This window comes from Lepidochelys kempii, chromosome 9, assembly GCF_965140285.1.
Source record: "Lepidochelys kempii isolate rLepKem1 chromosome 9, rLepKem1.hap1, whole genome shotgun sequence".
NCBI lineage: Eukaryota > Metazoa > Chordata > Testudines > Cheloniidae > Lepidochelys > Lepidochelys kempii.
This window is the reverse complement of record NC_136388.1, coordinates 24,468,081-24,495,402: the sequence shown is the minus strand read 5'-3', so window position 1 is coordinate 24,495,402 and position 27,322 is coordinate 24,468,081. Positions and strand designations below refer to the sequence as shown.

The window sequence follows — 27,322 nt, the reverse complement described above, 5'->3', positions numbered from 1 at the left end:
ATCCCCGCCCCCCAACACCCTGCATGTCCCCCTCTCCCCGCGGCCGCTCCTTTTCCCCTCGGGGTCACCCACCCCCGCAGGCCCCGGTCGGGGTCAGGGGCGGCGCCCTGCGATCCGCTGCGCTCGGGATCGGACCCTGCCGGCGAGGCTCCGCGCAGCTTCCTCGGCCCACGCCGCCCCACTGTGGGCCAGGGCCCCGCTGTACAGACCGGCCCGGGAAGCCGGCCCCCGCCCCACGGCGCTTACAGCCCGGGACAAGGCCGTGGGGCAGTAGGAGGAAGCAGCACACAGGCACCCTAGGCAGCCCCCTCAGCTCACCAGGGGGGCCTTATGCTGCCAAGCTTTTTTGTAGGCATCATGAACCAGGAGAGTTGTCAACAGCTCGGGCTGGTCCCAGCACTGCCCCACGGGGCTAAAGTCTGGCTTCTTTCCACTCCCACTGCAGTCAGTGGCCAAATTCTGCTCTTGTTCTCCCCCACCGTGCCCCACTGAGCTCTCGCCTGCATGCACCAGCTCTATCAAGACAGTGGGACAAGACTGGGCTCTGGCTCAGACTTATGCAGAGCACCACTGAAGTCACTGGGCTAGATTGTGCTCACCCTCATGTCTGTGTCACCCTACTGGCATCCCTGGGTCAAATTTTGCTGATGCCCAACACGACTGCACTGAAGTCAATGAACCAAATTCTTCTCTCAGTTGAGATTGTGTAACAGCACAGGGGCGAGCGGAATTGTGTTGGTGGAAATGAAGGTGGAATTTAACCTGATATGACTAAATAATGTTAATGTTTCTATAGATGGACTGCTTCCAATTTCATTAGAAACTTTCATTCTTAAATTCATAGATGAAAACAGAACAGAGTACCAGTGGAATAATTCTCATTTGTGGACTAGTCTACACTAGAAGCGCTACATAGGTGCAGCTGCTCTCCCATCCGCATAATTACTCCACCTAGGCGAGAGGTGGAAGCTGTGTCAGCGAGAGAGCGGTTCCCGCAGACATAAACACTGGTGTGGACAGTGCTTAGGTGGATGTAACTTGTGTCGCTCAGGGAGGTGGCTTTTTCACCCCCGAGTGACGTAAATTACTTTGGCTTAAGCAGTAGTGTAGACAAGCCCAGATCCTTTAAGCTGTAGGAGGACAAGAGAGAATGGGGCTATATATGGTGTGTGTAGTTCTGTCTTGTCACTATGTACAAAATGATGAAGCCTTGAGCAGGATTGCAATAAAATAGAAAAAAGTACACATACAACTCCTCTGAAAATGCTGCCCAAGATATTTAAAGTTTCCCCCCCATCCTTGTTAAAATGAATTCTGACCATTTAATCTCCAGGGGTTTTGTGTGGCCCTGCTTCATAAGTGTGCCTGAATTCTGGAAGGCCATGGATCGACATGTTCCTGTGCATCCGTTACCAGAAGAAATCCAAAAGGTAAGAAATATGAGAAATATAACAACATCAGGGGTCAAAATTCTTCAATGACTTATGAATATTTCACAGGTTGGAAGTCATTTACATAGTCTAAAAATGCTCTACAAATACAGCATCTGATCCAGTACAACGATTTCTATGTGCCTATATTTACTGCCATGAGTTTGGGATGAGTGCAGAACAAGTATGTATTAGTCTTCTCAAATGAGTGCCAATAAAAATTGTATACCCTCCAATTCCACTTCATATTTTGTCTTAGTGTATGAGAATGTGGATGTATAAAGATTATTTTTTTTCCTGTTTGAAGTATATTGGTGTGAAGGTAACTGATGTCTTTGGTATGGGAGGAGCTTATTGACACCCACAAGTGGAGACTAAAGTCACTTTTTATAATGGTTTGCAGTTTATACTACGGTTGGTAAATAGCAGTTTGTGCGGGTTTTTGTGACCACGTGGTATAAATATAGCAAAAGATATACACAACGTGATTTTAAATCCTATGGTAGTTTTATGATTAACTGTTCTTCTTTATTCTCAGGCAGCAATTGTCTGAAAAAGTGGAAGTTGCATGAAATCTGAATATAATTCCACTTAAGACAAGCTGATTGCTTCAGTATATGTTTTAAATGAAACTCTTCAACCCATGGGATATTCTGTTCTTATTATTCTCCTATTTTTACTGTGTTCATATATACTCAAAATGTGCAAATAGTGCAATTTTCCAATGGGAAATTTTTAATAATTATTCTATGGAGTGCTATTGTAGCCATGTTACACAGAGCTTTCTGTAAACTCAAATGCTTGTCTCTCTCACCAACAGAATAAAATATATTACCTCACTCACCTTGTGTGTCTAATAATTATTCTGCCATTTACTTGTACACATGGCAAGCTGTGTTATTTTCCAACTAAATCCTTGCTTTAAAGTTGACTCACAATAACCTTTTTTTTGTAGTCTCAGAGTACATAAAATTGAGGCTTGCTTATAAATAGGACTGTACTGAAATTTGGCTTTGAATAAAGAATTGGATCAGTTTCAACAGAATACATATTCAAAGTTGAATAGTTAGGAGGAAATCTCTCTTTCTCCCTGTAGTCCTAGATGTGTGATCAGCTCAGTCATTTCTTTTTGTCTTGTAAGACTGGGGGAAATTCAGGGTTAGGAGAGAAGGGAACAGGAGAAAGTAGGGGTAATCTGTCAGAAAAGGGAGTTAGAGTGACAGAGGGGAGGGGGGTGAAGAATTCAGATGAAGAAGAAAATAATACAGGGGAGAATAAAAAAGTCAGAAAGGAGAAAGAATTACAAAACATAGAACTTCAGGTTAGTAAAAGTTTGTTTTTCTGTTTATATCCATTGTTCAGCTTCTAATACAGTTTTGGATAAATATTGTTTTTTGCTGTTTGGCCAAATACTAAAACTAAACATTCAGTTACACCCCTGCTTGTAGCTTCAGGTCTTTATTTCATTTATGTCAGAATCTATCTAAACCTTTAAAAATCTCACAAAACAGGGGGACTTAGTTGCTGGCCTTTAAGATGAAAGGCCAATATTTCATTATTTTGTAACTGAATATTTCAAATATAAGTGTTTAGCCCTGTGTTTAGCATTGGGGCACAAAGATCTGTTTCTAAATAAGTAGGTGAATAAGGAAAAAAGATTCAGGTGCATTGGATAGGTTATTTTTCATTTTTTATAAGTACTGAAACATGCAATTCCTGTACTATAGTAACTTTTGTCAGTGGAATCTAAAATATGGGCCAAAGTGGGCTGTATCCCAAGGTCATGCTCCTTACAAGTTATTCAGACATCTAGAAATAATTTAAGGTTCCATTCTTGTCATTTCAGAAGCTACTAGCATGACTTATTCAGCTGACTAAGAACGGGTCAGACCACTAAAGCTTTCTTTCTCCTGAGTAATTTATGCTCCCCAGATGTCTACTGTATAGAGTCAGAGAGACATAATATGAATGGCTATCCATCTTGGTTCAGTTCTCCACTTGTCTTTGGTGGGCTAAAAGAAGTTCAGCATAGCCATGGAACACCATTAGTTTTTCAAAAAGTTAATACAGCTCAGAGCTGAATCTACTCCTAGAGATGCTATAGTGTAACAGCTGGAAATGCTGCCCTTCAAAATTATTTATACTTCACAAACTTCTTGTTATGCTTTCATAGTATCTGCTGTTATGTAGATCAGGTCCTTGGCACAGATTCTTATGGGTCAAATTTATCTCTGGTGTCTTCCCATTTTCAATGAATTTGGTGTTATGTTTTTTGTTTGTGATTTGTGCTACTTTGGCTCTTTTAATCTTCAAGAGCTCTCTCACGTATGTGGCTATCAGTGCACTTAGTACATTAATGTAAAGTTAAATAGAACATTTTTAATGTCCATCTATTGGCCATCTCTTGCCTTGATTGCTGTAATCTTTTCTTACCTCCCCTGATCTCCACCACTTTGCCCTCCAGTCTGTTGAAAACACCATGCTAAAGTCATCTCTCCTATAACTGCTTCAATCACAACTCCTCTTCCTTGATTAACTTAACTGGCTTACTGTCTTCTACCATGTCAGATTCAACCTCGCCATCCTTACTGCTGAGGCCCTGTATGGTCCTTTTCCCACTTACATCCATAGGTGCTGGAACTACAGGTGCTGGGGGTGCTGCTGCATCTCCTGGCCTGAAGTGGTTTCCATCATATACAGGGTTTACAGTTTGGTTCACTGGCTCTCAGCACCCCCACTGTACAAATTGTCCCAGCACCCCTGCTTACAGCTCTGATCTTTTCTCCTCCTACTCTTTTTACTCTCTGTTTCACCCAGTCTTCCTCCTATAGTACATTGGGGAGAGAGGGCAGCAGTCTCTTGACCAGCTGTAGATAGTGAAAAGCACTGCGAATCACCACTGCCATCTGGGAATTCAGAAACATTGATGTATTAATATCACCTTAAGGTACTCTTATCTAATCAGTTTAACGATCTCAGGTCTTTATAGATTATCGTCATAATATTCCAGAAACCAAAAAAACCCTCTTCTCATTCTAAGTACATCGTGTATAAGCAGTAAAAAGTTTTGTCTCTGAACTTTAAATTGTGATTAACATAAAATGGCTGTGCTTGGTCCTCTTTTTGGCCAAGTGAAGCAAGGACCTACACTCAAATTGATAGCAATTTTTGGTCTGTCTGTATGGTGGTAACTTTTGAAAACCACATCTGGTCAATTCCAAAATTTCAAGGGAATAGTCAAGACTTCAATGGACAGAATGGTGTAGGTAGGTTGGGGCTAGGGAACAGGGGATATTGTTAGGGCACCAGAGAGCTTTCTTTGCCAGCAGCACTAAATGGGCACTCTGTGGGCCCAATTTTAGTGGAACTCAGGCTGCTAGAAGCTTCTCTGGGCCCCTCAAGAGGGCCTCTCAGGCCCATTCTGGCCAGGTGTGCTCCTACTCTACCAGCCTTCCACTCCAGACAGGCCCTCCCCCACACACTCTGATCAGAACTCTATTGATTTCGGTGAAAACTGGAAATCCAGAAAAGCCTGATTTTCACTAAAATCCAGATTTCCAGTTTTCACCAAAATCAACAGAGTTCAGACAAGAATGGGGGGCCCTGGAGCCCTGCCATAGTAGGACAGGGTCTTGGCTGAGTTTACGGATTGGCCTACATAAACAATGAAGTGTGCAACCCTCTAATATTGTCAAACCTTTTAGTTTTGAAAACTAATTTTATTTGAGGTGAATGACTACTTTATACTTATCAGACACTATTTTGTAGCCTTAATATACTTGGGGCTTGTTGTCTCAATTAATTAAAGCCCTTTCCTATGTCATATCACAGAAGAAAATAATTACATTTGTTTAGGTTCGTAACTATCAGTAGCTGTTTATAATGGGGTTTTTCAAAGATAGTAGTATACATGATTCTTCTTACGTTCCAATTTAAAACTCAGTGACTTTATCAGCAGTCTAACAACATGATAGCAATGTCAGGAACAGTACAATGCTGTACACTTACCAGGGAAAGGCAGTCACAGTTCTTTTCTCTTACTGTTTAACTGATGCAGATGCACTTTAGTTCTAAACATTTTTTTTTCTAAAGACCCAATCCTGTTAGGCTGAATTCAAAGCAATTGAGGATGTTGAGCACTTAGCAAGATCAGGCCCTAAATTAGCTACATTTTCACTGACGAATCATGTGTTTTCATTGTACTCTAGACCAGGGGTTCTCAACCTTTTTCTTTCTGAAGCCCCCCCAACATGCTATAAAAACTCCATGGCCCACCTGTGCCACAATAACTGGTTTTCTGCATATAATAGCCAGGGCTGGCGGTAGAGGTTAGGTAGCAAGCAGGGGGGTACACTGATGTAAAATCCATTGATTTTAGTGCAAATTTTAGGTGCACAGAGAATGCAGGATCAGGCACTAAAAGTGCAACCTGACTTGAAGGAGTGTCACATTTTTACTTTATCTAGGAAAAATAAATTTTAGAACAAACTTTATTCATTAACTCAAAAAGGAGATTATTTTTAGTACTTCAGTTTAATATATCTGAAAAGCTCCCAACCATTTAATTCAATTAGTAAAACTGAAACAGATCTGTACTCAAGGGTCTGAACTGGAAATTTTAATGTGAGGGAGTTCTTTACACTGGGACAGAGTAAAGTGCCCATAATTGTTTATTTGAAAGACAGAAGTGGTGGTACTTCAAGAGAGCACAATGTTCTTTTTGGGATAACAACCCCCTCCTCCCTCTCCATAACAGCTCATGTTGTCCTTTTTCAATATAGTAATTTTAGTGCTTTGGAATCTTATGATATTTGTTCTGAATAACAGTTTCATATTTCCAAGCACAGATTGTAACTGCCAGGAAAAATAAACTTGATTTTTTAGTTTGTTCAGAGCCACTGTCATTTTATTCTGAGTCAAAATTAAGAGATAGGAAATAATGCCTGTCCTGGTAATCCCAGAGGAAATATCCCAAAATGTTGTTTTATCCAGTTACATTTAAAATGCAGCATGTTACTGAACCTTTAAATAGTGACTCTTTAGCTAATAATTTTTGACAAATTACTTGCCTTTTGATTAAATGCAATCTTTTTTTCTATTCAACCCCAGTTTTTAAAACATTACAAAATGTCCTTTCCGGCTCTTTTTGTGTGCGCACATGTGTTTGAACTTCTCTTTTTTCCTTTCCACCATCCTTAGCACAAGGGATTTATTTCTTTTAACTTAGGCTATGCTTGCAGTTTTTCTGATTTCTGATCTTTCTAAGTCATACTGCTTTATGATACCTTTGACCATAAGTAATTGAAACAAAGATAAAAAGCACGATGTGATCTCCCATATGCTCAGTCACTCTATTTTGCCTCTCCAGCTGTGGCCCCATCTTCCTTCTTCCATGTGCCTTTAAGATAATACGTATACTTTGTGCATAACTGCTCCCTTGAGCATCTCTCCTCTAACTCCAGCCTGGATATCCTCTAGTCAGGCCTGGATCTGCTCCAGACTGGTTCATACCCTTTTCACTCAAATGAAACTGCTCTCATCACGCTTGTTAGTGACTTTGTGTTGCATGAATTACAGATCCCCTTCCATATCCTCACTCTCCTTGAGCTTTCTGCTGCTTTTTGACACTGTAGGGCATATAATCTTTTTTGAAACTTTGTCCTCTTCTGGTTCTCCTACTGCCTCTTTGGTGGTTGATTGGTCAGTGTCTCCTTCAACAGATCGCCCTTCTCACTTTCTCAGGGGTCCCACACAGGCCCTCTCTGAGGTCTGGAGAGGACTGGGCCACTTCCAGCTTTTGAGGCTCCTAGCCGTAATAAAAATAAAAAAATGATGACACATGAAAACAAAATAAGGCACCAAAAAAAAAAAACAGAGTGAGACATAATTTACTTTTTTTTTTACAAATGCTTTTCTAGCCTTTTTCTGGGCAAAAAAATTATGTCTTTTACCAGATCACATATCTTATTTGCTTAAATTTGCATCTCTAAGCTGAGAGAGTGTATCACATTTTGGTCCGATAGGGATGCACATAAAAACAAGTTGCGAAACTTATCAAATGCCACAAAATTTACAAGTGTCTAATGGCCCTCCTGGATTCCCCCTCTGATTGGCCCTGGACACATGCGTCGATCTGAGGCCCACTTTTTTCTCTGTCTACATCCTTTGTCTGGGTAATCTATCTATTCACATAGCTACAAATATCAGTTCTACCCTGATGACTCACAAATGCAACCTCTCCACTCCAGACCTTTCTCTCTTCACTTAATCTTGCAGTTTAGCTTTTCTCTCTGACATCTCTTTCTAGATATCTCACCATCAGTTTAAACTTAACATGGGCCATGTCTACACTACCCGCCGGATCGGCGGGTAGTGATCGATCTATCGGGGATTGATTTATCGTGTCTAGTGTAGACACGATAAATCGATCCCCAATCGCTCTGCCGTTGACTCCGGAAGTCCACCAGGTCAAGAAGCGGAAGTGGAGTTGACACGGAAGTGGTGGCCGTCGATCCCGTGCTGTGAGGACGCGAAGTAAGTGATTCTAAGTCAATCTAAGATACGTCGACTTCAGCTACGCTATTCTCGTAGCTGAAGTTGTGTATCTTAGATCGATCCCACCCCCAGTGTAGACCAGGCCATGGATAAAACTGAACTTTCTTTCCAAGCCCACCACACTCTCTCTCTCTCTCTGTTGGCAACGTTACTAAACTTCTTGTTACTCAGGCCTGCAACCTTTTTAGACTCTTATTTCTCTTGCTCTGCACATTCACGCTACATCCAGATCTTGCAGCTTCTTACTACACAAGATTTCTATGATCTGATCTTTTCTGTCTGTCCAAGTAACAAAACCAATTCTCCAAGCCCTCTCCTAACTTGACTACTGTAATCACCTCCTTTGTGACCCTCCTGATACCCACATCACTCCCCTCCAGTCAATTCAAAATGCACTGTTAAAATAATCTTCCTATTGTTCTCACCATGTTGCCCCCGCCCCTCCCCTCTTTGAGTCTGTGACAGGGTATACCTACCCCATACCAGCCTCCAAAGGGTCTTTGCAGGCTGAGGAAGTCCCGCCCCTCTGGCTCTGCTGGACATGCTCAGCCTGGAGGCAGAGTATGAAAGGAAGCAGCCCAACTAAGTCTGGGCAGGCTGCTGAAGGGGGAGGATGCAGACTCTTGCCAGGGAGCTGCTATAGGCTGCGACTCCAACTACAGAGCCATGGAACGCAGAGTTCCAGATGGACTCCACGCTGCCTGATGCCTCCAAGGACCATATTTTGAGGTCATAGAATCATAGAATCATAGAATATCAGGGTTGGAAGGGACCCCTGAAGGTCATCTAGTCCAACCCCCGGCTCGAAGCAGGACCAATTCCCAGTTAAATCATCCCAGCCAGGACCGCCTTTATTGGGTGACCCAGATGCCCCAGATGGGAGAAGAGCTCCAGCAGCTGTTGATCCCCTGCCAGTTTCGACGGGATCTGTTATGGGTAGCCCATGCAGTGCCCTGGGCTGGGCATATGCGGTGTGAGAAGACTTTGCAATGAGTGGCGCTGAGATTCTTCTGGCCGGGTATATACCAGGAAGTGCGGGACTTTTGTGCCTCCTGCCCCAAGTGCCAGCGTGCTGGCCTTCGAGAGGATCGGCCTAGACTTGATGGGGCCTTTGGAGAAAAGTGCATCGGAGTTCCAGTATACCCTTGTGGTAGTCAACTATGCGACCCGATACCCGGAGGCTGTCTCGCTACGGACCACCATGGCCCCCGCCATAGCCACAGAATTCCTTAAGATTTTTGCCAGGGTAGGAATACCCAGAGAAATCTGGACAGACCGTGGAACGAATGTCTCATCCAAGCTGATGGCCAAATTGTCGTCTATTAAACATTCGAGCTCTCAGGACATTGGTCTATCACCCACAAACCGATGTGCTAGTTGAGAGGTTCAACGGAACCCTGAAGGCTATGCTTTGGAAATTCATGGATGACGACCCATGACAATAGGGTAAGTTTCTGCCTGCATTGCTGTTTGTCATGTGAGAGGTTCCCCAAGCCTCCATGGGATTCTCCCCATTTGAGCTCTTTTACGGGAGACAGCCAAGGGGAATCCTGGACCTGCTCCAAGAAACCTGGGAAGAACAGGAATCAAGGGTCATGAGGTCAGTGTCCTACATCCTGCATCTGCGAGAACGTCTCCAGAAGCTGGGAGAGTTTTCCTGGGAAAATTTGCTGCAGGTGCAGCACACCCAGGAACTCCAGTATAATCAGGGGGCCAAGCTATGGACTTTCAAGCCTGGGGTTAGGGTCTTGCTGCTATTGCCATCTTCAGAATCAAAACTGCTTGCTAAATGGCAGGGACCATTTGAGATTGTTTGGCGCATGGGGCCAGTAGACTGAGGTCTAGCTCCCTGGGCGACGAAAAGACCTTATGAGTATACCATGTAACCTTTTGAAAGTCTGGAAGGCGTGGGAGGGTCTGCTAATCACCACTACCCCCCAGAACCCGAATTGGGGCCAGTGGACCTCCCGACCCAACACCAATCACAATGGGGCAAGCTCTGAAGAACAAGCAAGGCTACAACAGTTGGTCCAGAGCTTCCCCTCCATTTTATCTTCCTACTCTGGATGGATGAGTATCACCAGCCATCAGATAGACACCGTGCCCGGACAGAAGGTCCGCAACCAACATCGCCCAAGTGCCAAGTTTTTATCAACGTTAGACTTGACCAAGGGGTACTGGCAAATATCCCTTACCCTGACATAATAAGAGAAGACAACCTTCCCTATGCCCTTTGTCTTATATCACTTCATCACCATGCCCTTCAGGCTAGATGGGGCGTGGCTGCATTCCAGCATTTAATGGACCAGCTGTTGCAGCCACACTGACAGTATGCAGCCGCATGTATTGATGACATAGTGATCTAGAGCGCAAGCTGGGAGGTACACCTACATCTCTCAGTGGTTCTATAAGCCCTGAAGGAAGCAGGACTCACAGCAAATTCCTCCAAGTTTTCCCTCGGGTGGAAGGAAATGACTTACTTGGGATATACGGTGGGGGCAGGACAACTCCATTCCCCGAGGTCCAGGCCCTAAGAGATTTCCCCGCTCCTACGACAAAAAGGAAGGTAAGGCAGTTCCTTGGCTTGGCAGGGTACGACTGGCAGTTTGTGCCAGACTTCGCCATGATCGTCACCCCCCCTCTCAGACCTCATGAAGAACTCCCGACCGCAGAATGTTCAATGGTTGGAGGATTGTGAGAGGGCCTTTCAGATCTTGAAGGAGCGACTTACCCAGCCAGTCCTCTTCCACCCAGACTTCTCAAAACCATTCATTTTACAAACAGATGCTTCGGAACTGGGGTTGGGCTGCTCTCCTCTAACTTTCTTCTACTGCCTGCTTCCCTGAGCCACTTCCCCATAGCCCCAGCACCTTCTCTGCCCCTTTTTGTCAGGGCCCCAGTCTGGCAGTCGTCAGCCTAGAGCTCTCCCAACCTCTGCTGACCCTGCCGAGCACTGCTCTGTCTTAGGCGCTTCTCTCAGAACCAGTTCTTCTCACTTCGTTCTCCAGGGAGAAATTCTGCTGCTCTCTGCCCTGCAGCCTTCTCATAGGGCCCAGCCTGGCCCTGATAGGCTGCTTTCAAGCCTCCACTTGATTGGCTGAGGCTCTGCGCAGCCATTCTGGCTTGCTTTAACCCCTTCCACGCCGACGTGGGGCAGCTGCCCCACTACAGGAGGACAAGGGGGAAGGACCCCCGCTGGGTCCTGTCTTGAGGGGTAAGGTGTGTGACAGGGTGTACCTACTCCACACCAGCCCCGAAACGGTTAACTGTGCTTTGCAGGCTGAGGAAGTGCAGCCCCTGCCGGGTGTGCTCAGCTTGGAGGCAGAGTATAAAAGGAAGCAGCCCAATTCAATCTGGGCAGGATGCTGAAGGGGGAGGATGCAGGCTGCGGGCTCTCTCCAGGGAACTGCTACAGGCTCTGACTACAGAGCCATGGCACGCAGTGTTCCAGATGGACTCCAGGCTGCCTGACGAGCCTGCAGAAGAGACCTCGCCGGCAGGAGCTACGCCAGCTGAGGACCCCAAAGACCATGGGGAACTATGGAGAATTGCTGAGGGAGAAAGGGTAGGAAGCAGTCCAGGGGACTTAAACTCTTCTCTAGTGCATGAACCAGGGAACCAGTCAGCGTGTTTCAGGAGGATCCCTGTTGACTGGGTGGTGAGCACCCCCACTATTGCCAGGGGCCTGGGTTGGGATTTAGAGGAGCAGGGAGGGCCACACCCTCCTAAATGGTGCCCCAGTTCCCCAATGGGCCAATAGATCACACAATCCCACAGAAGTGGGCTACTCTGACTCCGGCCATTAGGCCATGCTGTTCTGGTGGAAAGGCCGCTTATTGACTCTGGCCATTGGGCCACGCTGCCCTGAGCAGAAGGGCTGCTTATGGAACCTGGCCACTGGGCCAATTCAAAAAATCTGCTTTGTGTGTATATTCAGAACTAAAGTTGCTTATCTAACTGACAAAAGTAAGTTTTACCCCTGCATCAGAGAGACAACACCATTGTGTGTATGGGGGGGGGGGGGAAATAGCAGAATTCTATTCTGGTTTACGTAGCATCAACATAATTGTAAAATATGTATGTTCCAGTTGAAGAAACTCTACTGTCCCTGATGAATGAGCCGGAAAGAATAAGCTGAGTTTGCAGGGCTATTGTTGGAAAAAAACATAATTGTACTGGAATTGATCTGGAAGTCTTGGAGAGACTAGAATGGAAAGCCCAGGGATAACTGACTAACCAAATATCTTGTATGTCTGAAAGCCTCACCACATTTCCCTGTGTGTTAGCTTTTCACCAAGCTTTGCTGAAAGTCTTGCAGTGTCTTGCCAGTTAACTCTGCCTCTCAGTTTAAGAAATGGTGGTTCAATCAGTTGTCTATTGTGTGCTGAATAATTTCTCTTTTGATGATGAATAACTTCACACCTGCCAAATCATATAGAGTTTCCATATGACACACATGCCATGTAAGCAGACCTAATGATGATCACTATTTTACTCATGGTTTTTGTGAACTCTGAATGTACTTTTGTAAGACTTGCTGGATTGTATCACTTCATTCACTTCCAGCTGTTCTTCTGGTCTGTTTAAGAGAAGATGAGTTGTTTGGAAACAGCACAGAGCAACACTATTCTGGCTCGGACAGTCTGAAAGTCCCACTAAGAATTAGCTTTCTAAAATACAAACTGGGTGTTTTTCTTTATTTTGAACTGTTTCCCCAGAAAATATACTTCAGAGAGTCCATCTTCTCTTTTGGGGACACCTGGGTATGTATGGTACATTAACAAGTCCAGGCACCTTGTAAGGATTCCAATAGGCAGAACTACTGGGTTATAGTTTGATTTAATTTTGCTAATATAGCAAATATTTTAGTTATTATATGGTAAATCAATAAATAGACTTCTGATCATCAATAATCCTTGTGGTAATCATTTAAAATTAGTCCTGTTTTAGATTTGTTCAGTTTGCTAATTAGTTTCAATACATTTCTTTTAAGCATTCTGATGACTAGTTCTTTTTCTAGATGTCCCAGGATGAGACAGTGTGTAAATATTGTGGAGTCAGCTATCTGATCCTTCACGAGTTTAAGCTGATGGAAGACAAAGTAAAAGCAATGGAAAAGGAGATGAAGTTTTATGAAGGAAGCGTAGAGCGGGAAAAAAGACTTCAAGCACAACTACAGTGTCTTAGTCAAGACTTTGAACAGTGCACGGCTGAGAGTGAATCAAAAACAGAAAGGTTGGAACATGATATTTGTCCTTATATTTTTTCATATTAACACTCTCATCCATGTAGTTGAAAGGATGGTTTCAGAATGGCTTTCCTTCCAGAATCAACCTGAATCAAGTGTAGTTCATACCTGAATACATTTTAGTATTTTAATTTAAATCATAGTTTGAAGCATTCCTTAGAATCAAATATTTACTACCTGAATAGTTTAGAGCCAGTCAACAAATTTAAGTGAAAGAAAGGTCAGATTATTTCAGAGAAAGCTATTGACAAAGATGGAAAATACCTTTATTACTGGAGTCATAATTTATCTAAAATTGTTCAAATCAAATTTAGACTATTATGGTTGACAGAATAAGGATTTTACATTTCTGAAATGTGTACTTACTGCCTTACAATAGGTACAATAATCTGCTAAAGAAAAAACAGAAACCTTGCACTGAAAAGCTTACAGTTGAGTTTCCAAAAAGAATTATTTAGAGCACTGAAACTGATGTGAAATTGGTTAGTACTATATGTGTGTAGTTTTGAAAGGGCTTCTAAGTTCTTATTTTTAAGTCCTACTTGGGAACCCATCTTACAAACATTTACTGCCATGCAAAATGCAAGTTATATTGCGGTAGTCCCATTAACGTAGTGGGAGTTTTGCCTTCATAGGAACTACAGTAGATTGGCAGTACCAAATGCATAAATATTTCATTTACTATATTTTATCTGTTGATTGATTTTGCTTAGTGCCTACATTCATCATCATAGCAGTAATAAAACTGGAGAACCAAATTAACAAGTTCATTCAGTCAGACAGTTATTCTCAAAAAGGAAGAAAAAGTCTTTTTACATTAAAGGGCATAATCAACTTGAATTCTAGACAATTTAAAAACATTAGTTACAAGTAGTTTCAGGTACACCCACTGAGTCCTCTTCCCTCAGTTTTTATGGTTCTACTGTCACTTTTTTTTTTAAAGAGGTCTTTCTCTTCCTTGTGACTATGTGAAAACCTAACAAGCAACAGGAGAAGCAGGGAAATTTGACTATACATCTAGTTCTGCAACATATGTTGTTTTCACTATGTTTTAAATATCTGTCAGCGCTGTACCACTCTCCAGTATTAAACTGATATGAAATGGCTTTAAACTGATGGTCTTGGGTGTAGTGATCAAGAGTTATAAATGTTTCCTTTCTCAATTAATACAAATAGGTGAGTCTGCATTTTCTTCTACCTATTTATCAGCAAGTATTATTTTAAAGCTTAAACCAGAAGCATTAGTTATGAAATTCTGTCCTTTTCCTGGGCCCACAGTGTAGCTTTGGTTGTTGCATCTGCAAACTGATTATTTAATATTGCACCATATATGTCAGCTTAGTTTTTGGAAGACAGGAGAAAGCTAAACGTGGAAATTGTGTTTTTAAAAAAGCCTTTTCCTACTTCTGTTCCTGCCTTCATCCTTCTTACTTTTTCTCCCACTATTTGTTTGTCCTTTTTTCTACCTTTCACCCACACTAACTATAAATATTTTTTCAGATCTAAGTTCCTAATTATGCATCTTATAGTAGTCCATCTTGGATATTTGTTGGTGATGATATAAAGAACTTGGTTTGGTATGGAACTTGTTTGTTATCGTCATTATAAACGAGTTTCCACAATATGTTGATTTCTTTTTATTTGATACTGTAGGGTTGTTGGAGATGTACTATATTTCACCTTCTATTGTGGATATGCCATTACATGTTTTTTGGTGATCCATCATGACACTAGCAGATTTCTTACCAAAATAATAGTGTACCTCCACTACCATCTTTTGTAAAAGAAATTCAGTATTTTTTGGCTTCTCCGAGCCCAAAAAGTTTTGAGGAGCTGGTTTCCATTATTTTCTCTCATTTTTCTGCTTCTCTAACCAGACTTCACTCTATATTCTGTACCATTTCTTGTGCCCTCATTTTCTGTGCTCTTACTTGAACCAGTATGTATTTTCCGGTTGTAGGTTTAGAATATGATTCTAATCTAAACAGTACCATTTTGTTTTTTAATTAGCAATAATGTGGTGTTTGTGAAAGGTGAGTATGTGTTGCTGATTTCGCTAGACACTGAAGTCCTCTGACCACGTAATAGTATGGCATGAGCAGCAGCACTGAAAGCTTCCCTGCAATGCCTTACCACCCTACATTGGCACTGTTCTGGAGAGACCATCTTTAGGGGTGAAAGAGTGGTTGTAAGTCTTTGTCCAGCCACTCATCAGCCTAATTCTAAAGACTGTCAGTTGTGGTGTTAGCTTTTGTGAAATGGACTGAAACTGCTAACTCATTACACATTGAGCATTAACAAACCCTATGATAGTAATAACTTTCATTTAGAATTCACCTAGAATGTCTTAGAAACACTAGAGAAGAAACACTGAATTGCACTAGTGGCCTACAGGGAAAGCACTCCGTCATCCTTTAACAGTCTTGTGAGCCACGCAAGGAGACTAATAATTTAACATGACTGTAACATTTGAGATTGAGTTAGAGAACATCTTCAGCAGTCATTGCCAATAAATCTTTACTCCTATAATATGTATGGCCACTCAGAGTTACATAATACACTGTCTGTAGCCCTTTCCGCTTATTGCAGTGTTTTTGATATTTTTTTCCATTCTGGGCTCAGAGCTTGGAATAAAGAAGAAATAGATTCTCTGTTTTCTTTGGTTCAAAAACCCTTTTTAGAAGCGTGCATTTGCTTCTAATTGTTTTTACAGCCCTGAGCATCAGTTACACAGTGAATAACGGTAACATTCAGTGTATTAGCAGATGATGTAGCAGCACATTCTTCTTGCTTAGAGCTGTTTGCTAGGGGTGAACTAAATTTTCCATTTATCAGTATTTTTGTGACAAAGCTTGAACAATTAATGAAAATTTCACCAATGCATTTTTCCTCCCGGAGGCCTTGCCCATACTATAGGCTTGATTCAAAGCCCACTGGAGTCAAAGGTTATGTCTACACTTGAAGCTGGGGGCAGACAGGCCATTCATCTGGTTTTAAGCTGGATAGTCCTCTTTTTCTATGATTTGTCCCTTCTCCAGTTCAAAACCAGATGTGGTTTTGTCCAGTATCACCGAAGGGGGATGCCATTTTGAAAAGCACGCCGTTCCACACCTGCAGGCATGACTTTTCTGCATCTTCACACCAGCAGGGGGGTGGGGTGCTTTCAAAATGTGTGCGAGGTCGCACTGTGTGTGCAAGGTCACGCTGATGGGGGTGGGCCCATTCCCTTCCCAGAAGTACTGAAATGTCCAGTATTTTGAGGATTTGGCAGTGGCCATTCTAGCTGGGGGTGTGCTTCTCAGCTCAAGTAGACATACTTATGCTAGCTCTGATTGAGCTAGCGTGCTAAAAATAATAGTGTAGCTGCAGTAGCACGGGGAGCAACAAGCGGTGGCCTGAGTCTGGGAGGCTTTGTACTTAGGGCAGCTAGCCTATGCTGCTGCTCACTGCTACCATGGCTGCACTACTATTTTTAGCATTCTAGTTCCAAGTGTAGTAGTAGCAAAAGGAAGTTTTCCCATTGACTTAATGGGGTTTTGATCCAGCTGTATTTGAATAATAAAAATAAATAAGCTATTGTGCCTCGTTAAGTACCTTTTCTAAGTATCCCGGCTCATTGCTGCTGCCGTATTAAGTTGTTACATTTACTGACCACTCAGTGCATTGCCATGGTCCTGGTTTTTGCATGGGTGAGATGGGGCTGGCTAGAGAGTGAGGTTTCATCAGTGGCCAAAAATGCCTTTTTTAATTTGTGGTTGGCCAAGAGACTGGATGTGTTTCTCTCAGATACAGACCCCATTCCTTTTTTCCTTTTAGATTAGACTACTGTGAGTTGCTCTACCTGTTGGTAACGCAGAGTGGGGCTGGGTTGCGCCCCCTCCCTACCCACTGTGGGGGCTGGCTTGGGCCTTGCCACACACCCTCCCAAATGTTCCTCCATGCCCCTCTAGGGAGGTGTGTCCCACAGCTTGGGGACCACTTCCATAGAGAGAGAGCCATATAAGTACCTAGATCAGGGGTGCGCAATAATTTTTGCAGGGGGGCCACTCCATGAATTTTGGTAAGTCATCACGGGCTGCACATTTCTACTATATTAATGGAGGGTGCAGAGTCTGGGAGGGAGTTTGGTTGCAGGATGGGGTTCTGCCTGGGGCAGGGGGTTAGGGTGTGGGAGCAGGTGCAAGGTGAAGGCTCTGGCCGGGAGGTGCTTACCATTGGAGGCTCCTGGCTGGTGGCGCAGCAGGTCTCAGGCAATGGATGGCTCACTCTGGAACAGTTATTCCATACTGAGATTGGTCCATTGTGGTTACATGTCTGTCTTCAATAGGGAGTATTGCTGGCATATGTATTCCTTTCTGCTTCCATCAAGAGCTACTGTATAGGAGCAGTGATAAAAATATTCCTTTGAAATCACTGTATGACTTTTAGTAAATACCATAAGATAGTGGCCTGAGGAAGCGAATAATGAAAGATACTATTATTCAAAACTAGGCATAAAGATTACGACATAGGGAGAGTGTGGGATTTGTAAATTAAATCTAATGGAGAACTCTTCTTGTGTGTGAATGAGCTGTATATCTTCATATTTGCATAATGATTTAGAGTTCAGTGGTCTGTTTATATTGAAGCATGGCATATTCTGTATTATGCTGACATGGTGGGTTATAACTAGAGACACTGAACAATCTTTTTTTTCAGAAATTATGATATGGTAGATGGTCTTTCATTCTGATTAAATGGAATTTCCAGTTAACAGAATATTCCTTTTTAATGATAATACTGCTGTCTAGTGAGCTGCAGAATTATAATGAGCTCATCAGATTACCAAACAGTCCTATGGAGATGGGAAGAGGCACTATGTCTAATGTGAAAGGATCTAAGCCTGCTGTTTACCCAGTGGCAAGGGCAGCCATGAGAAGTCCAGTATAGCAGCTCAGCATGGATGGAATACGTTTAACAGGTGGTGTGGGAAGTATTTCTTATATTTCTTATTTGTATGATCACTAAAGGGAGACTTAGAGCTGCTATTAGAGAAGCAAACAGACAAAGCTAGCCCAAGACTGAGATTAAATTCAAAGGCCTATCATCAGTAAATTGTCAGAGCCCTAATTAAACAGAATTATCAACAGAATTGTCATCCTGATTAATAGCAGTCTTTACTGTTAAATAAGTATAACTAGGTTTGTCAGTTGGTTCTCTGAGAGATACATTCTGGGTACCCACCAACCTGTGTGTAACATGTGTGTATTTTGGTATCTGCAGTTGTGTATACTAATACTGTTTGTTAAAAATTTGGTACAAGGCAATTCTTTGTGCTGCATTAGTTTATGTACGTTTAAACTACACAGTGTGATATAGTGACTTAACATGCCACATCATGTTGCTTTACCAAGCTAATCAGTATCCTTTTAACCTAAAAGTAGTGGGTATTTTTCCAGTATTTGTAGTTTGGTGTGAATGGCAGATATTCTGCTTTTGTCAAGTTCCAGAGGTAACCTAATATAACATGTCCCATGCAATAAATCACATGGTGATACATCATAACTGATGTAATGTAACAGGATGCAGTGTACCTATAATAAATAAGAAATAGTGAATCAGAAAAGTAGTGAATAACAAGAGCAAACATGTATTATAGGAGTTGTTTGAATATTTGTCTCTGGTGATATGCAGTTACTTTGGTCAACAATTGCCTACTATCAGCATGTCTGACTACATTTTTAAACAGTGTTTAACCTCTTATGTTTGTCTCATTATTTATTCCTCTGTATGTCTTCTGTGTTCTGAATTGTTCTTACTTTAGATACATAGAGTACTTCTTCCTCTTATAATATCTTCTTGGTATATCTGAACCGTAAAATCTCTGTTTATGACTGAAGTTTTAATCCTGACTAACACTGAGAAGACATTTGTGTGAATTGACCTAAAGCTGAAGGATCTAGCACTGAGCATAAGTTATTTGTAACATTTCATCTGATATGAGTGTATCAGGAATGAATTTTGTGAGTAACTTATTCCATACACATTATGGATGGGTCATAAATAGGAAGCTCTCTGGCTACATGGACATGTGATTTTACATGTCGTATCTTACTAAGATGCTGATGGAAGATTCAGCACTCAGGAATGTCTTGCAAATTTGCATTTTGTTTACTTAGCTGCATGCCACAAAATGCTGTAGTCCTTATTGCTTTCTTTTTGGAATCCATTTTCTTGATGACCATAATCCTGGCTTAAGAGAGAGTCCATTACAATGTTTTATGATACATGCATGGCTTTATTATATCTATGATATTTTTGTCATGTATGTTGTCTGCCATGATCCTCATGGAATATAATTAGGTTATCTAGACACCTCTGGTTGGCAAAACATAATAGTGCGTCATTTGATACTATAACTAGTTTTTGACTTGGACAAACTTTATATGGAGCTGAGATAATGAGGTGTTTATGGGGATGATGGCATACATGGAAAGTACATTCTGTGGACTAAAAGTAGTGGACCTGTCTAGCCAGATCTGAAGGGGCAACAGCATGTTGGGGGCAAAAGCTGTCCCATAGTAAATGAAAAGCAAACAAAAAAAGTCAGGATACAATAAATCCTGCTGCCCTTGTAAAATGCAGAGCTAGTCTGAAATTTTTCACTTGCATGCTGTTCTGAAGGGTAGGATTTTGGACCTTAGAGTACTGCATATGTTTGTACTTATCTAGTATTTGGAAAAAACTTGTAGTTGAAATTAAATTAAATTCCCCCATAGGAAACGATCATGAAAACAACTTTGTTTGATAAATTTGGCAATGTTTTCTTATTTTGTAAATCGGGGTCTAAAATTTGCAGCCCGCGGGCCATCTGCAGCCCGTGAACCTCTCCAATGTGGCACGCGGGGCTCCACCAGTTTTGGGCCCCACCTCCCCCCCAGGTGATTTACAACGGCCTGGGGTCCCGGCAGTGCAGAAGAGCTGAGCAGCGTCTGCCTGCTCGCTCCATGTGTCTGCCGGCCCATCCCTGCAGCCCCGGGGTGGGAAGGGGCTGTGCCTCCACATGCTGCCCCCACCCTAAGCACCCCTGCGGCCAATGGGAAGCTGCAGGGTCGGTGCCTGGGGGCAGCAGTGTGCGGAGGCCCCCTGCCCCACCTTGGAGCCCCAGGTAAGCGCTGCACCCTCCGACCTCCCTCCCAGAGCCTGCACCCCCTCCCCACACACCCCCTCCTGCCCCCAAACTCCCTCCCAGAGCCTGCAACCCAACTCCCTCCTCCTGCACCGCCACCGCCTGCACCCAGCACCCAAACTCCATCCCAGAGCCTGTACCCCAGATCCCCTCCCCCACCCAAACTCCCTCCCAGACCCAACCTCTCACCTCTCCTGCCCCCAAACTCCCTCCCAGAGCCTGCACCCAGCACCCAAACTCCAAGAGCCTGCACCCCAGTCCCCTACCCCAGACTTCCCCAACCCAAACTCCCTCCTAGAGCCTTAGGCAGGTGTGGGGTGGAGTTTTTGGGGGGGTAGAGTTTTGGGGGGCGGGTTCTGGGCGGCATGAGTGACATTACTGGCTCGCTGGGAGGATTTGAGGACTGGCAGTGGCCCTTAGATAAACTGAGTTTGAGACCCCTGTTGTAGATGTGTTGCATTATCAACATTCTGTGCTTGTTTACGTTCAATAAGGTAAAATTTTGCTTGTTTTGAAATTAGAACCTTAAGCCCCTATACTTTTCTATTCAGTTTTACAAATAATTTTTGGTTTCATTAAATTATTTCCATTGTATCCCCTTTTATGCTAGCATATTTTAAATGAGAAAAAATAAGACCAAGAAAAACATGCTTGCTGTTGGCAGCAGGTGTTTTAGATCTTATATTGATACTTTTCGCAGAAGGTATAAAGAGTTTATGAAGCAGACTCACCATACTGGGCCCTGAGGATCCTGCATACATCTGTTGTGTTCAGGCAAAATGAATGTCCCACTAGGCTTTTACTTGGCCTCTGTAATTTCTCAACCTCCTCTAGTGTCTCTCATAAAAATGAGGCCACCGTTTGGTCCTTAATCTTTACAAAATCATGAACTATGCCAAATCATAGCAATTTGTGTATTATATTCTTCATCTTTATATCAACCTGTGGATTACTAGCCAAAAGGTTTGTCCTACTTAATGCCAGTGCTTGAATTGTATCCTGGGTGTGGAGTTTTGGAGTGGGATGGTTGAAGTTTTCCAGAAGTTCAAGACCAACAGCAGTTTGAAGGCTAAAAGTAAAAGGACAGGTTTCACACTTTGTGTATCTCTCCCTGAGTTTAATGAAAGCAGCTCACAATTCGTTTGGGGAAGACTCTGCCTTCTCCTCTGTGGCTGTGGAGGGCCTTCCTGCAGCAGGATTTAAGATACAGCAAGCTAAGGCCTTTTTACTTCTGAATGAGAGCATCCACACAGGCGTTTAATGTGCTTTCATGTATCCAAATTAAAGTCACACCTTTTAGTTGATTATCTTAACTTTCCTGAGTGTCCCTATGTAGACAAGCCCTGTTAGAGTTTGTCAGAGAATATATCCTGACTACATGCCAGTTCTCTTTAAAAAGATACTGATACCTTATAGAGAGCTTTGGAATATATTATATTGGTTGCTCCTGTAGCGCATAATTTTCCGGGTTTGTGTTCTTTATTACAAGGTAATTTATCTGCAGTTAGCTTGCTCTTGTTTGCTTCTGCTTCTTATCCCCCCAGTAGTCCTCTGTTTTAAATGTCATATTTCAGCATTGAGAAAATGACTGAGTCAGAGGACTGTGCTGTTAAGTAGGAATAAGAGGCAGATGGACTCCTATTTCCTTGCCACCACAATTAAGAATAAAGAACAAGGCATGAGAAATATATTAAAAAAAGCAGAATTGTTTCTAAATGGAATGCCTTGTTGAAAAACAGTTGTGTAAGAAACAGAGTCATTGACTGAAGTTTAAAATATGTCTTAGAAAATATACTCAGCTGTTTCTGTCATGCCTTCGAGTCGTATATGGGGAAACATGAGAAGAGTTCCACATCTTTTACTAGGGTAGAGAGCCTCACTGATTGACAAAATACTATAATCACCACTGTAATATATTTGTTCGCATTGCATTGATGTGTATCACTTGGTACATAAAAAGGAATAATTTCATAAAGTAAATGAGAGTTCTGCAATGTGATACAGATGTTTCATGTGGGTGTTGGAATTTAGCATGTGGGCGCTCCTTAAAGGCTCAATTGTGAAAGACAAATAGATATATTATTTTGCCAAGAGGTGGCACATGGATATTGAATTCAATGAGCACGTGTTTTGCACAGATCAATTGCCAACAGAACGAAGCAGTGTGGTGCCCCCTTTTCTTTGTAGAGGGAGTGAGCATGTGCTCAGTGCTATAATTTTTCAGGGCCTTTATTCATACAATTTTACTTCATTCTGAAAGCTGAGGCTAAGAGGAGAAGTGCACAATAGTTATATTATATTTGGAGAAAAGGTATATTTGTTTAGAAGAGGTATGGAATTAACTAAGAAATAGTGTATTTGACTCTTTTTAATGAATCAGTAATATGTGCCAATTTAATAGTGCATATTATTTTAATTAATCAGATCATAGCTTTATTAAATACAGTAATAGCATTGGGGTACTATACCAGCCAGCAGAAAACCAGAAAGTGGTTTCATATAACAGGGGTTTTTTTGTATGGGTTTTTTTAATATTTGCAAAATAATAATCTGTGAATTCTGTTACAGGTGATGGTACAGATGGTCTCTGCTTGTCTCTGTTGCTCTCCGAGAGAAATTCAGTCCTTGTGCTGGCCCTCTGCACAAGGCTAATGGGGTTTAAATGGGATTTATGTGATGCCAAGGCCTTGTGTTAGTCCTCTGGGTTGAATTAGGGGCACTTTCATACTTATGAAAATCAGAGACAAGAGTTAGATGAGTTCCAGGAAGGGGATAAATTAACACAATGTCCTGGATAGTACTAGGAAGATGATGCCCTCTCTCTCTGACTACTAGATTGACTCTTCAAGCTAGGAAGAGGTATGCTTAATTGACAAAATTAAACATTCAGTTCTAATGTTAGTAAATGAGCAGAACTGATTCATAGGTCCTGCCCTTCAAAACTGATAACCTCTAGTCCAGAGGTGTGCAAACTACTGCCTGCAGGCCACATCCGGCCTGCGGGACCATCCTGCCCAGCCCTTGAGCTCCCCACTGGGGAGGCTAGCCTCTGGCCCCTTCTCCACTATCTCCCCCCTCCCCCCCGTAGCAACACCACTGCACAGGCAGTGCTCTGGGCGGCGGGGCTGCGCGCTTCTGCAGGTCAGCGGCAGCGTGTCTGTCTCCGGCCAGGTGGCACTGCTGCCAGACATGCTGCTCTGAGGGGCACAGTAAGGGGAACGGGGTGAGAGGTCCCGGGGGGCAGTCAGGGAGCAGGGGGTGGTTGGATAGGTGTGGGAGTCCTGGGGGGCCTGTCAGGGAGCGGTTGGGTAGGGCAGAGGTTCGGGGCAGGGGGCAGTCAGGGGATGGGGAGTGGGGGGGGTTGGATAGGTGTGGGAGTCCCGGGGGGCCTGTTGGGGGTGGGGGTGTGGATAGGGGGCGGGGCAGTCAGGGGACAGGGAGCAGGGTGGTTGGATAGGGGCGGGGGGGGGGGTCCCGGAAGGGGGCGGTCAGGGGACAAGGAGCAGGGAGGGTTGGATGGGTGGGGGGCTCTGAGGGAGGCAGTCAGGGGGCAGGAAGTGAAGTGTGAGGGGTCGGATAGGGGGCGGGGGCCAGGCTGTTTGGGAAGGCACAGCCTTCTCTACCGGGCCCTCCATACAGTTTTGCAATCCCAATGTGGCCCTCGGGCCAAAAAGTTTGCCCACCCCTGCTCTCGTCTTTAAGGATTTATTCCTCTGTTCAAAAAGAGCTCTGAAGGGTCTAACCTACTTCTCTCCCAAGCTGATTTCCAGCAGTGTGTTTGTTCATCCAAAAGCAGATGTGTTTAGTAACTTTATCTGGGTCAGACAAAAGGCATTATTTAGAAGAGATGAAAAACAACTGTCAATGGAAAGTGGAAAGAGTCATGTTAATCTGCAGGAGAACAATTTTGCTTCCTTCCTTACTAAAAATATTAATTAAAAATAATATTTTAAACTCTTTTTTTCATAATTTTGACATCTGAGAATGGTCCCACATACTGCAGAAGATTAATGGGTGGAGAAATGGTTAACTACCCTCTAGGTGTTTGAGCAAGCAGTGCTCTTTGAATCTATTTAAAGTAATTTTGAGAGGAATGTATATTTTAGTATAAGGTAGAAGGGAATTTTTCCTACTTGAAAAATGTAACCTTAGAAAAGTGCATTCTGTCTATCTATAAAATTGATACAGTGATACCTATCACACTGTGGTGTTGTAAGGCTTGCTTACTTAATATATGTAAAGTGCTTTGAGACCCTTGGAAGAGGGTCAAGTGAAGTGCAAAGTATTATTCACATTCATGTTCAATTACTATAAATTGTGTGTTTTTTAATCTCAGTCTATGTCCTGTTTTACTGATTGGCTGAAGGGGGCTTGCACAAGCATCTAGCTGATTGCTTTTGGGCCCTGTTGAGGAAATTCTTAGCTTTCATCAAAATGAAAAGTTTCTAGCCATCCTTTCTTGCTAAGATAGCCTTAGAGAAGTAAATGAATTGTTCGCTGCAGTTGGCATCAACAAGCAGCTAAGCATTTTCAGCAGGAAGCTGGAGTGGGGAAGACCTAAAAATTCCCTTGACATATACTTAAAAGTGAAATGAGTCAATTAAGTTTAGGATATATCTTCTCCCAAATTCTTAGACCAGTCTTGTGTATAGAGGTATGAAAATGATGACCAGGATTAGTTATACTGTGTATATTGAAGCAAGCAGTTTTGAAGATCTAACTAGAAATGCTACAGCTCTCCTTGTTAAAACTCAGATTTAAAAATGCCTTTTTCCCTAATCTTGACAAACTCAGAATTGGATGAAAGTTTTAACACCTTTAGCTTGATTTTAAACAGTGTCTGTATTAGTGGTAAGTAAGGTTTTCAACTGAATTAAGCTAGCTCAGTTGAGCTAACTTAATTAGAAAAAAGGCACCATTTTCCTAGTCTACATGAGGACTCTGAGGCTAGGATTGCTCACTCAGGCCATGCTTCAGGTACACATGTAACTGCTGTGACAGATGAGAACTCCCCTCGCACATAGTTCCTGCACCCCCACCTTGCTGACTGCGCCAAAAGTGTGCGTGTGGGATTTGGGGGAAAGCTGCTGCACCAAATGGGACTCTTGCAGCCTGCTTCTTTCTTCCTGTCAGTGCATGGTCAGTTCTAGCCTCCCGTTTCAATAAGTGGCACTGGGAAGAAGTCCTTCAACCCCACACTGCCTGTGGGAAACCCTTGCCTCTTCCTAGTCCCCACACCAACTAAAGGAGACCATGCACAGCCAGAAGACACCCACCCACTGTGAGAATCAAAATAGATCCAGAGTATGAAGCTGAAATGTTGCTAGGGAATGGGAGAAGTATCAAAGTCAAGGCTCCCACAAGCCAGTGGCTCATCACGCTAACGCAGTTAGGCACATCAGTTTCATAGCCAACAGTACACCAGGGAGTGATGTGTCCAGCATCACATCTGACCGTCTTTGAATGTCCTAATCTGATATATCAGGTTCCCATTTTGCAGCTTGGTGAACTGGGAGTGACCTTTCAGTGTGAGATGAAGGGAGACTGAAACCTACAACTTTCAGGATGGAGGTCAAGTGACTTAACCACTCAGCTGCCACATCTTTAAAAAAGTATGGAGAAGTATGGAGTTTATTAATTTGGGGGGGGAGGGGGAAGAGTATTCACACAGGAAATCTCCTACGTATCACCAACTGAGATTCTTTTTTTCAAATCATTCAGTGGCCTGTTTAATGTTTGGTTCAGAACATTAGAACTATCATTCTGGATTAAACCAATGGCCCATCTAGCCCAGTATCCTGTCTCTGACAGTGGCCAGACCAAAGCTTCAGGAGGAACTATATAGAAAAGGGCAGTTGGAGTGATCCATCCCTGTTTTCCCCTCCCTTCTGGCAATCAGAGTTTGAGGTCACCGTGAGCATGGGGTTGCATCCCTGACCATCTTGGCTAATAATAATTGATGGACCTATCTTTCATGAATACACCTAGTTCTTTTTTGAATCCAGTTATACTTTTGGCCATCATAACATCCCACAGCAGTGTGTTTCACAGATTAATTGTGCATTGTATTAAAAAGTAGAAAAAAGGGAATTTTTAGGTCCTCCCCACTCCCCATCCATCCTAAACTTCCTCTTGTTTGTATTAAATGGGCGGCCTATTAATTTCATAGAGTGACCTCTAGTCTTTGTATTGTGGGAAAGGATAAATAACACTTTTCTGTTCACTTTTTCCACACCATTCATGATTTTATAGACCTCTATATAACCCCCTTAATCATCTCTTTTCTAAGATGAGCAGCCCTAATCTTTGTAGTCTCTTCTCATATGGAAGCCATTCCACACCCTGAATCATCTTTATTGCCCTTTTCTGAACCCTTTCCAGTTCCACTCTGTTTATTTTTATATATATCTATATCTTTCTGTATGCCCTCTTTATTTCAATTGCTAGCTTTATATTATGCTATCAGTGTCACACAGTTATAGCATGAAAAATAGATAGGTTACCAACAGGAAAGGGGTTACAGCAACATTCCTACAAAATTTTAGGCACTCTCCTATGTTCTTGCTTACATTTCTCTAGAAAATAAAAGCATATTATGTAAATGCATGAAATCATACAGTTGAAAAGATGCTGTTCATTTAGTTCACCTCCTTCAGTGCTGGTTCATTCCTCGCAGTATACATTAGTTTTTCCAATCAGTTATTTAAATGATTCAAGTGATGTAACTTCTTGGGCTTTTCATTGTCTGTCCCACCTTCTGCTATCACAGGAATTCATTCATGTGCTATATACCCACAAGATCCTAACGTATTATCATTGCTTAGCATTCCAGAGGAAGAAAAAAAAATCCTCGCTAATATGCTGTGGAGGGCAATCCCCATATTTAAATGATGTATCTAGTGTTATTTTTACCCAGAGATA

The 27,322-nt window shown here is 42.7% G+C and overlaps 1 protein-coding gene across 3 annotated transcripts in view; it reads left to right on the top strand.

The window, feature by feature from the left end:
* LEKR1 (leucine, glutamate and lysine rich 1) overlaps positions 1 to 27,322 on the top strand; it is a 185,215-nt gene that overhangs the window by 51,749 nt on the left and 106,144 nt on the right. For 2 of the 3 annotated variants that reach the window (XM_073359602.1, XM_073359604.2), the window contains exons 2-3: positions 1,334 to 1,430; positions 13,006 to 13,220. In XM_073359602.1, coding sequence (XP_073215703.1) covers positions 1,383 to 1,430; positions 13,006 to 13,220 — 263 coding nt within the window. In that variant the 5' untranslated portion in view covers positions 1,334 to 1,382. Of the gene's footprint in view, positions 1 to 2; positions 1,431 to 13,005; positions 13,221 to 27,322 lie in introns of those variants that run through there. The other variant, XM_073359601.2, reaches the window with a different exon arrangement.